The sequence below is a fragment of the Protomyctophum bolini genome (genome assembly GCF_963924005.1).
Source record: "Protomyctophum bolini genome assembly, chromosome: 14".
NCBI lineage: Eukaryota > Metazoa > Chordata > Actinopteri > Myctophiformes > Myctophidae > Protomyctophum > Protomyctophum bolini.
The window spans coordinates 3,026,158-3,038,284 of record NC_137875.1 but is presented as its reverse complement, the minus strand read 5'-3'; the positions used below and the strand labels follow the sequence as shown (position 1 = coordinate 3,038,284).

The 12,127-nt window shown below is 44.1% G+C and overlaps 1 protein-coding gene across 2 annotated transcripts in view; it reads left to right on the top strand.

Moving 5' to 3' along the window:
* The window catches only part of klc1b (kinesin light chain 1b), a 44,489-nt gene extending 32,879 nt beyond the window's left edge, over positions 1-11,610 (top strand). The window contains exons 12-14 of one of the 2 annotated variants that reach the window (XM_080782774.1): positions 1,009-1,117; positions 2,195-2,320; positions 8,480-11,610. In XM_080782774.1, the coding sequence (XP_080638900.1) occupies positions 1,009-1,117; positions 2,195-2,320; positions 8,480-8,485 (241 nt within the window). In that variant the 3' untranslated portion in view covers positions 8,486-11,610. Of the gene's footprint in view, positions 1-1,008; positions 1,118-2,194; positions 2,348-8,479 lie in introns of both variants that reach the window. The other variant, XM_080782773.1, reaches the window with a different exon arrangement.
* The last annotated feature ends 517 nt before the right edge of the window (positions 11,611-12,127 follow it).

Below are 12,127 nucleotides of genomic sequence, written 5' to 3'. Positions count from 1 at the left end.
TTAAGAAATACACAGGGCAGAGAGTGGACTGAAACAATGATACTTTTTAATACAAGGGTTCACCAGCCCAGGGAGACTAGTGCACGTATGCAAGCCTCCTGGAGCCCTTTACATTGCTCTCTCTTATACACACATGAGAGCAGAGAATACATTGAAGGTGTGGTCAGTAGTTGTCAGACATGGTAGAATAGGTCCTCTGACAGACAATCAACAGGTGGATAGTATTCTCATTTCAAAACTTCTCTTACAGCATCCAAATGTAAACGAAAGCATCAAGGCTTTACTGCCATTTGATATCCCACGACATGTCTTTTTCAGAATGTAACTAAAATTACCATTATAGATTGTTTGTGTTAATCAAGTAACGTATTTCCTTTTAAAAATGACACTGCTAGTTTTTAATTGCTGCACTGGTAAATGGTGCATTTATATACAGTAGCTCTTTCTATAGGTCGTCCTCAGACGAGCCCTCTTAACGTCGCTTCCAGTCATCCCTGCATTTATATATAGCGCGTTAATCCAAAGTGCTTCACACATAGATTGTGCGTTTGCATTCATCCATTCAAACACTGATGGCGGAGGAAACCATGCAAGGCACCAACCAACCTGCACATCGGGAGCTGTTAGGGGTTCAGTAGCCTCGATACCCAGGCTTTCATTTCGTCTGCGCGAAAATTGAAAGCCTGGAGGAACGCATCGGCTGCCTTGGTCTAGAAGTGGGAGTCAACGCTTCCGGGTGGGTGTCGCTCCAAATTATGTGACGTAGCGCTTCACTAGGTGGGAGAGGAGTGGCCAGGGCTGACGGACAGATCGGTGAGATCCAATCAGGGCGTGCGCAAATCTCAGCCGCGACCCACCCCTATAGACCAGAAACTTAACACGTTAGCTCAGGCTAGGGTTTCAGAGTCTTGCTCAAGGACACTTCGACACTAACTCTGCAATGCACTTCGACATGGATGTTACTATCAATAAATCTGTGTGTGTGTGTGTCTCTCTCTCTGCGTGCAGCCCCACGGTGAACACCACCCTGAGAAACCTGGGCGCCCTGTATCGCCGCCAGGGCAAGCTAGAGGCCGCGGAGACCCTGGAGGAATGTGCCATGAGATCTCGTAAACAGGTCAGCATTATTCCCACACCTACACACACACACACACACACACACACACTTACCCAGGCTCTGGGTTCACAACACATGAATTCAAGTTCAAGACTGAGCTGTGCATGCAGGTAGATTGTTGGTCATAGTCTGTTTTCCGCCTCGCTGTAAATGAACAAATGTTGCTCGTTTGTTTTGGGCGGATGTGGATTCTTGTGGAATATGCATTCCAGTCTTTCGGGCAGTGAATCTCATGTTATCTTTTCCCCTCCTCTCTCTGCATTGCTTTGGATTCAGAGCAACACAGTAAGTAGGTTTATTTCTAACGGATATCCTTACTAAATCTCCCTCTTCACCTCGTTGTAAACGCCTAACAACCGCATCCATTTAACAGCAAGTTCTCCATGTGTCCTTGTCTCTGTGATGCTCTGGGCGCATCAGAAGACACATTGACCCAACCAAACACCCACCTTAATAACACCTCCATGTACTTGTGCACACCAGTGTTGTTTTTGGCAGCAAATTTCTATTTTAGTTTAGTCATAGTCTTTGGACTGAAACTTCATTTAGTTTGAATCACATTTTAGTCACCTGGAATGTCTTAGTGTTAGTCTAGTTTTAGTCGACTAAATGTCATAAGATTTTAGTCTCAAAATCTACAGTTTATTTAGTCGACTAAAATGTATTTTGGCGGGTCTTGATGAGTGTTTTTACACTTGCTGAAAAAAGCCGATCTACAAGCTCACAACGCATCGCGTTGTGACGCGTTGTGAGCTTGTAGATCAGCTATTTTCAGCATGCAACCAAGTGTAAAATGACTTATACTGGATCTCTTGTCCACTAGTCCCTTCCTCACATTTTAGTCTAGTTTTTATTTGTCGACGAAATTGTCAGTATATTTAGTCTTAGTTTTAGTCACCATAGCTTAGTTTTCATTTAGTTTCAATTTGGTTTTGTCAGTGAAAATAGGTAGTCGACAAAAACAACACTGGTGTACACCCGCGTCATATCATGTCGTAGTGTTAGTTAACATCTCACTGTGTACAGTGTCGTCGTTACGTATCGTAAGCCCTGTGTTTTGCGTTCCCTCCCCTCCAGGGCATCGATCCCATCCACCAGACGCGTGTGGTGGAGATCTTGAAGGACGGTGAGGGCGACCGGCGGAGGAGCCGGGACAGCCTGTCCAACGTTAAGTATGAGAGCGGCTCGGAGACCGGCGAGGAAGTGAGTATGGGCGTGGAGTGGAACGGGGTGAGTACAGATCCACTATTGTCCACCAGTCCCATCGTGGCCAAAGTGGGCCCCCCCGAGGCTCGCTTATGTTTTTGTCACGCGGCAACTTTTCTGTCGCTTGACAAAACATATTATTTTAAATGAACGTCATGTATGAACTGGCCTTCACCATGTTAAGTCACTGAGCTGTTGGACTGGTGCAGAGCACCCTCGGCTCCATGCCTCTGAATATGAACGTCATTAGAGGAACGGAGAGTGGGTGGTTGTTATGCTCATGTCATGACGCCCGAGCTGCATGCGCTCCGATGCTTCATTTTGTCTCTGTCGTAACAACGGTGGCATGGGACGAAAATAGCCGATCTACAAGCTCACAATGCAATGCGTGTGTGTGTGTGTCGTGAGCTTGTAGCTTTCAGGCTCCGAGTGCTGCATCCGTACCAGTCCATCAACCCACTGTTCCCCCGTTAGGGGTTAACTGGAGAAAGAAAAAAAAAATCCCTTTTGGGTGAAATACGTTATAAAGCTGATTGAGTGTCTTGGCACACTTGACTCGGTTGCTTGATTTCAGCAGTTGTTCTTTTGCCTTTTTACTTTTTTTTTGTTACAGTGCTTGAGAATGAAAAGTCCAAACAAGTGTCTTGTTTTTAATAAGTGATTGTGTTATATGTCGCTGGTATTGCTTCTCCCGATTGGGGGGGGGGGGGGGGGTGGGCGGGCGGTGAGGAGGTCAAAGGCACAGGCTCATTCCGGGGCGTCGTGTTTAAACCCGTCTTTGCTTTAATAGAGTCCATAAAATCTCTTATTGAAATGATATGATGTATTGACTCTTGAGCGCAGTTGTTGGAATACCAATATCTCGCATATACTCCCTCCTCCTCCTCATCCCCTCACGGCAGTAAAACGGTGGGCGGAGGACATGTAATTGTGTCATGCTTGTTTGTTTTATTACCTCGTTACGACATCGTCCGCTACGGCAGAGCAGGGAGGGAGTCGTTAGGAACGTGTCGCACGGCGGGCCGACGATGCTTTCATCTGCCTCCGCTGGTCCTGGAGGCAGTGTTGTTTTCGTCGACTAATACTGTGACCAAAAATAAAATGTTCGTCGACTACCTTTTTCCACTGGCGAAAAACTGAAAACTAAGCTATGACGACTAAAACTACGACTATACTGACAGTTTCGTCAACAAATAAAAATAGATAGATCGGCTATTTTCAGTAAGCGAAAAAAAAACAGTCATTACGACGGCATCAAGACCTGCCAAAATACACTTTGTTCGACTAAATCAACTGTAGATTTAGTCGACAAAAATCTTGTGATATTTAGTTTGACTAAAACTAGACTAAACGCTAAAACATTTCCAGGTGACTAAAATGTGACATTCAAGAGACTAAAAATCTAAATTTGCTGCCAAAAACAACACTGTCTGCACTAGGGCTGCAGGACCATATAGTCACTGTAGAGGTATCAGACACACAGAAGCGTATAGTCACTCCCTCTCTACCAGAGGTATCTCAGACACACAGAAGCGTATAGTCACTCCCTCTCTCTACCAGAGGTATCTCAGACACACAGCTATTTCCTCCTAGCATTCTTATGGGGATTTGCTGTACTTGACCCGTCGTGGAATGCTCACTTGAAGTAGGCCTGTCGTGATGAGCTTCCATACAAAGCCGTGTGGGAGCAATAGGACTCCTCCGCCCAATAGAGAGATGGAGGGGAAAGGAACTGGTTGGAATAACGTGTTCCTTCCACGCGCTATACGTCCAAACAGGGAAACTTGGACACTCGGGCATGAAGGAAGCATGAGTTCAAGTCCGTTGCTCTCCCCCAGGTTGGCGGAGGGTGTGTATAGAGCCCAGGATCACATTAGATAATTGACACAGGGGGTGAAAAATGGGTTACAAAATCGCGGGATAAAAATTATTAAAAAATAAATAAATAGAGAGATGCCTCGTGCTGAGTCTGTGCCCGTATACTTCCTTCTACTTCCTAACTAGTGCATCCCCTCCCCCCTCCCCTTCACCATTAAAACCCTGTGCCAACATGCATGTAGCACTGTGCCAGCCTGCCAGGCCTCACCCTTTAACATGCAACTCTTATGTGGACCGTTTGTGTTGTCGGACATGTCGTTTTGAATTGCATTGCCTTTTTTTTCTGTTAACCAGATTGTTTTTTTGTGTGCTCTCCGTGTTGAGAGAGAGAGTAACATTTATGTGTCGGTGGATCATGTGTGTGGTTGGTGATGAATGTGTAATATTCTTTTATTATAATATGCCGTAATCTAGATTCTAGAATGACCGCCGTAAAAATGTGTCGACTCATGGCACAATCACACGCATATAAATGATCTTGAGTCTCATACCTTTAAAGGACCACTTCACCACTTTTCACTTTTCCTATAATTGGTCCTAACTAATGTTCATGATAAAATACCACCATTTTTTCCTACTCAGTCTGTCTCACATAGGAGGGCTGTGGGCAGTTCAGAAACCCATCGAAATCATCGATGGTAAATCCAAGCTAATAGAAACGGCAGGCTTTCTCTTCCTGAAAAGTTGCAATACGATAATGGAAGCCATTGGTCTCACGATAATAAAAATCTAAACATATTGTTTAAATATATTGTTTAAAAATAAATCTGCCTAATGATGATGTCACTGGTGGACGGGTGTCCGAACTGCCCAAAGCCCTAATGAGACACAGAAAATGGTGGTGTTTTATCATGAACATTATATGTTATATATTATTATATGAAGAGATGTTGAAAAGTGGTGAAGTGGTCCTTTAGGCGTAAGACACGTAACGGCATGCAGAGGATTGCTGGGTGTGTTCTGCTGGCTCTTTATATCACCCTACGGTGATGGGTGTGTTCTGCTGGCTCTTTATATCACCCTACGGTGATGGGCTGTAAAAATAGACGTTATTATTAATGCATTCCAACGGGAAGAACGTGCTCCCATTTTGTTCAGTCCATCTTGGAGGTTTGACTTAAAAAAATAAGTGTTCAATTCCTTCCATCCATCCATCCATCCATCCAACCGTTATGAAACAAATACTTGATCATTCTGTTGTATCTACTTCTCCTAATAGGTGATTCATGTTTATAATAGAACATGCAGTTGTACTTTTAAGATTCAATATTCTAGTAGTCATTATCTTAGGTTCAATTTCTTCAAGGCAGTTGTCCTTTCATTCTCCTTATCACTCTTATATACAGTGCCAGTTAACCCATTCTGGGGCGGGAACCCCTTTTTGGTGTTTTAACCATTGTTATATTTTAGCTATTGAAAAATAGCAGATCTACAAGCTCATAGCGAGGCACCGAGTGCCGCGCTACGAGCTTGTAGATCTGCTATTTTTGAACGATCGTGAAAATGTGCCGCAAATCTTTGAATATACTCTTTCAGAGTGAACGTTTTTTTTAACTCAAATCTTTGCTTCTGCGGGGGGGGGGGGGGGGGGGATCCCTGGAACAACATATTTTCAGATAGGGGTCCAGGCGGCCAAATACAGATAATTCTGGGGGTCCTTGACATGAAATATTGAGCACCACTATTAGAAACATGAGGTATTTGATGATTTAGAAGACATCTTTTAAATTTCGATATCGGACCTTTCTTTCTCTTTCTTTCTCACCTTTTATTTATACTCTGAATACAGTTGAGGGGCAAGCTCTCATTTTCAACGTAGCCGAGGTTTACAATACATAAACTACAGTCACACCTAAATGGGTTAATATAAACCAAGTGTACTTTTTAAAGCAGAAATTATATTGGCGGTATTACTGAGGAGCCTGCATGTGAGCCGTCTTGTGGTACATTATTATTTTTCGGGGGGGCTGGGTGTACTGTATGTGCTGTACATTTCTGTGTGCCTGTTCACATGCATGACGCTACAATGACTGTGCTTGTGTGGCTGTGTGTGTGTGTGTTGGCTACGGCAGACGCCTCCAGTCTTTGCATGATGTTTCTTTAGGTTCCTCACGCCTCCCTTTGCTTCAGACGCCTTTTATCGTTTCCTTGTCTCTTAACTAACCTCCTTCCTTGCTGATCACACTTGCCATGACAACCAATCAGCCTATCAATCAATCGATCAATTTCTGTCTTTGGTGGATTGTACTCTCCCCTCTTGATCTCCCATTCTACATTCTACACAGTAAGCTTGGTGGGTGGGGGGGGTTTGGTAGTATAGAAAACATCAGACAATAGGTTAGACAATGAATTGGTTAATTAGTCCTTACTTAATGTATTCTTTATATAGGGCAGAAGGCTAGATTTAGATTTACATATAGTATTAGGTTTCAGTAATCTTGTGCTAGTTTTCGTGATTTTTTAGTATGAACATTTAAAAAGTATTGCATTGAAATGTCATGGTCTAAATAAATAGTTAAAAACAAATCTGACACCATGGGCTGTGTCATCAACCACCAGTATGTGTCAAGCTTGTAGATCTGCAAAAATACTGTGTTCAAGTTCAGGAGAGAAAGCAATTCTCCTGAACTGTCTGAAGCCACCCTCCCCTTGATGTCTATGTGTGCACGTCCCTGGGCTCTGTCTGCTTTGCACAGTCACTGTCTGGGCGACGTGTGCCAGCCTGTACTGGCAGCATGTACAGCCTCTGCCCACAGAGTGACAGACAGCTCCCCTCTGCCCACAGAGAGACAGACAGCTCCCCTCTGCCCACAGAGAGACAGACAGCTCCCTGGCCTCTGCCCACAGAGAGACAGACAGTTCCCCTCTGCCCACAGAGAGACAGACAGCTCCCTGGCCTCTGCCCACAGAGAGACAGACAGTTCCCCTCTGCCCACAGAGAGACAGACAGCTCCCTGGCCTCTGCCCACAGAGAGACAGACAGTTCCCCTCTGCCCACACAGAGAGACAGACAGCTCCCCTCTGCCCACAGAGAGACAGACAGCTCCCCTCTGCCCACAGAGAGACAGACTGCTCCCTCTGCCCACAGAGAGACAGACTGCTCCCTCTGCCCACAGAGAGACAGACAGCTCCCCTCTGCCCACAGAGAGACAGACAGCTCCCCTCTGCCCACAGAGAGACAGACAGCTCCCCTCTGCCCACAGAGAGACAGACAGCTCCCCTCTGCCCACAGAGAGACAGACAGCTCCCCTCTGCCCACAGAGAGACAGACAGCTCCCTGGCCTCTGCCCACAGAGAGACAGACGGCTCCCTTCTGCCCACAGAGAGACAGACAGCTCCCTGGCCTCTGCCCACAGAGAGAGACAGCTCCCCTCTGCCCACAGAGAGACAGACAGCTCCCACAGCCCAGTCCAGAGAGACCAGAGAGACAGACAGCTCCCCTCTGCCCACAGAGAGACAGACAGCTCCCCTCTGCCCACAGAGAGACCAGAGAGACAGACAGCTCCCACAGCCCAGTCCAGAGAGACAGACAGCTCCCCTCTGCCCACAGAGAGACAGACAGCTCCCTCTGCCCACAGAGAGACAGACAGCTCCTCTCTGCCCACAGAGAGACAGACAGCTCCTCTCTGCCCACAGAGAGACAGACAGCTCCCCTCTGCCCACACAGAGAGACAGACAGCTCCCCTCTGCCCACACAGAGAGACAGACAGCTCCCCTCTGCCCACAGAGAGACAGACAGCTCCCCTCTGCCTACAGAGAGACAGACAGCTCCCTCTGCCCACAGAGAGACACTGCCCACACAGAGAGACAGACAGCTCCCACAGCCCAGTCCAGAGAGACAGACAGGCAAACCGCTGAGTCACAGTGACTGTGTGACCACCAAGCCCAGCTACTGCATCATATAAAATGATATCAAACTGCTGTTGCTTTCCTTAAAAAACTTTTTTACATGTTGTGTCATTTTCTATAAATGGAGCCAATCCTTTATATAAAAGTTTAGGATAAATAATGTCTATAAATGATTGGGTTAGGACCTAGATGTAGGTGGAGGGCAGCCGTTGGCAGTGAGACGTAGTCTTAGAATAGACGGGGAATGAATCAGCGTTGCAGTGCAGTCTGTAGGACCAACCGTTCCCAGATCTATCAATCTGACCAAGTGTGCTGTTTTGTCTTTTTGTCCGTTTGTTTCTCTCTCCCTCTCTCTCTCTCTCTCTCTCTCTCTCCCTCTCTCTCTCTCTCTCTGTATCTCTCTGTATCTCTCTCTCTCTCTTTTATCAGGCCTAAGCCATCAAGATTATTCCTTCATCCTTCCCTCCTTCCCCAACACAATAGCAAAAGGACGTGTGTTGTGTCGAATCCCCCCCCCCCGGTGTTCTCTCTCTCCCACCAATTGAACAGCTCGCTCGCTCTACCATTCCTGGTGCCCTGGCAGAGACTCAGACCACCCCCCCCCCCCCCCCCCCAAAAAAAAATCCCCCTCTTCTCCTCTTCGTCAACTGACACCTGCTGGGATGAACGCTCTTCATCTCCTCCTCCTCCTCCTCCTCCTCTCCTCTTCTTCACCCTTTCCTATCCTACGGATCACTAACCTTGTTGCACTCTGTCGGGAGTCATTTCACTGCTTCTCTCTCACTCTCTCTCTTTCTGTCACTCTTCCTATAGTGTCAATAATAACATATTGAAGATGTCACGTTGTTAAACCCATTCTGACCTGAGATCAGATTCTAAACATGTCTTCTACATCCTGACAGTTTTCTGAAAAAGCTGTGTTTCTATGTCAGTCGTTCTTCGACTTTTCAAAAATAGCAGACCTACAAGCTCGTAGCGCGCCACTCGGTGGCGCGCTATGAGCTTGTAGATCTGCTATTTTTCAATAGCTAAAGCATAACATGATGCTGACACCAAAACGCGTTCCCGTTCAGAATGGGTTAATTCTCTCCGTCTCTCTCTCTCTCTCTCTTGAGCACCCATTTGTACTTTTCACATGTATGTAGTAGATATATTTGACTAAATAGAACCGTGTTTAGGAGTTGGAATTGTATTCTGTTTGTTTGTTGGGGAGGGAAAAACGAGAGCTTTTTGAACGATTGAGGATCAATGTCTGACCATGATAGGAACCACAACTCCAGATGTCACTCCAAATTCTCCAGTTTGATATGCTCATGTAGAAGGTTACACTCGCTAATAATAATGCCTAACGTTGTTTGGATATCATATCAAGACAAGTTATTACTGTACTGGTCTCAGACCAGTCTGTATGTGCATGTGTTGCTTGCATTGAGCAGCACTCTTGGCTCCGTTACTGGGTCAAGTCACCAGTGAGCATAGAGGAGAGGGCCTCGAAATGAACTGGTTTACAGCAGACCAGCTGCCTTTAGTCATATTTAGTTAATTTCATAATTTGGAAAATGTGTTGAAAAGCCTGAGATCAACGAGCAACCGTAGTTCAAGAGGTACTGTATAGTTACAGAATGTCTTCTCTTTAACTTTTTTCTTTTCTATTTCTTTTAACAAAACATGTGTGGCCGGGTTAAGATATGTGAAAGGGTTGTGCATTGTGGGTCTCCCCCCCCCCCCCCCCCCCTCCTCCCCCCTAAACAAGCATTGGGTATTTTTTTGCTTTTATAAATAACTATTTTGTTAAATTTTATATGATTTATTTCTGTTTACATTTTCTTTTGTTAATGTTTTTTTTGGGGGGGTTTCTTGCGTATATATTTTATGGCTGAGTATTCTAGACATTACGGTTTTAAAACAGTACTAAAGCTTTTAGCCTCTATAAAAGGTTCTGACTGAAGTACATCAGTTAGGCTTCGGCTGCCTGTCGGCGACAAGACGACGTTATTATTACCACATTAATTTATTCTCAACATGCTCTTATATCGGCTAGAACGCCCTTTTTCCTCAGACACACCGTTCACACAACGGCAGCGTGTACCTTGTAATGCACACCATGTAAAGGGTAGTCTGCAGTTACAACGGGAATGTGAAAACATTAGCAAAATGTTAAGTAAATAATTCAAATAAAGATCAAACGGGAGCACCCAAGGCCGCTGCTTTGAGAGTGCAACAATAATGCGTTTCAATATGAGATATTGCCTTTGCCTTGTTGTCGGTGTGGAAGTAGAATAGACGTATCGGTCGTATTAAATTGCATAATTTTAATGTATACTCAGTCATACAACAGTGTCGCTCACCGGAAATAGATCCAGAAAACTCAGATCTACAAGCTTGTGAGGCAGCGTTGATTTTGTCGACTAAAACTAAGACGACATTTTTTCCGTCGACTACCTTTTCTTCACTGACTAAAACTAAATGAAAACTATGCTATGATGACTAGAAGTAAGACTAAAAAAAATAAAAACTAGACTAAAATGTAGAAGTCATTTTCCACTTGGCTGCATGCTGAAAATAGCCGATCTACAAGCACTCAACGCGTCGCACGCTGCGATGCGTTGTGAGCTTGTAGATCGGCTATTCTCAGCAAGTGTAGAATCAGCCATTACGACAGCATCAAGGCCCGCCAAAATGCATTTTTATCACTAAAACATTTCAGATGACTAAAATGTGACTTAAAAGTTAAAACTAAATTAAAGTTTTATTCCAAAGACTAGGACTAAACTAAAAATCTAAAATTTGCTGCCAAAAACACAACACTGTTGTGAGGGGTATATCTAGATGTATTTTCAGTGATCGACACAGGCTTTACAATGGGATGATGTCAGTCTGGGTTCCACGGTAGTACTGGTGTGTGTGTTTGTGTATGTTTTGGTGGTTCCACGGTCCCACGTTATACGGCTATAGATACTGTATTTTGAACACGAAGCTTAATGGAGTGTTGCCTGAACATTAGTCACTGTGGTCAAGCTTCTCCTGTAACTTTACGCATCATAAAAAGTACATAGAAGAGTGTGGACTGTTTTTTTTCCCCCTCAAGGTTCCAAAATGTCATTGTCAAAATAGCTTTGAATGTAAAAATTACTTTTAACATCATTGGAAAAGTGTAATTGTAGGTTGTGTTTATGGATTTGATGATAAGTGCATTCATTATTATATCGCCTTGATTCACCATTCCTTGCAGTGAGTGGGCCTATACTGTACTTCAAAATGCAAACTCCAAACAATACGAGAGATATTAAAAAAGAGACAATGTTCATCACGTAATTCTGACGATATTATTGTGTTTAGTGGAATGCTGATTATTTATTGCGCTGTCTGTTCTTGACATATATATATTACATAGTGTGACTTGGGTTTTCCTGAATCAGACGTTAAACTAAATGGTAAAGGTCTATTAATTAAGCACTATCTTAGTAAGTAGGACTGCATTATATTTACCATTCTGCATTGTGAAGATGATTGCATCAACTCTTGTTGGTAGTCTCAAATAAAAGTTTTTCATTTGTGAACTTTGATCTTTTCTCTCTTGCCAGCTGATTATGCATGATCTCATAAAGACATTTTTACAACGTTTCTCTGATGTCGGGCAGCCACAGAAACCAGCAATGTCCGAAAAATATTAACTTTTTCAGGACATGACAAGACAATACTGTCTCGTAAAAGTATGGTATGGTGACTGTAAATGCATTGTCGGATACTTGAATGTGTCTTCACTTTATTACCCAAATACAATGGAGTTAGGAGGTCTGACTTTGTCATTCTAAATCTAATCAATGGATGGACAAACCACCTAACTCCACAAGTTGGAGTCGGGTGCTTTGTCTTTGACCAATGTGAGGATCCAATGGAGTTAGGTGGTTTAGTCAGGAGTCAGCCTTTTCAATACTTTTCAATGGTTCAATATTTGCAAAACCCACACACAGATGTAAAGGGTGTTCAATAGCACTGATTTATTAAGCAAAATTAAAAAGTTGAATGTTTTCTGGCAGCAACAATTAATAACTACAAATAAAATAACCATTGGAT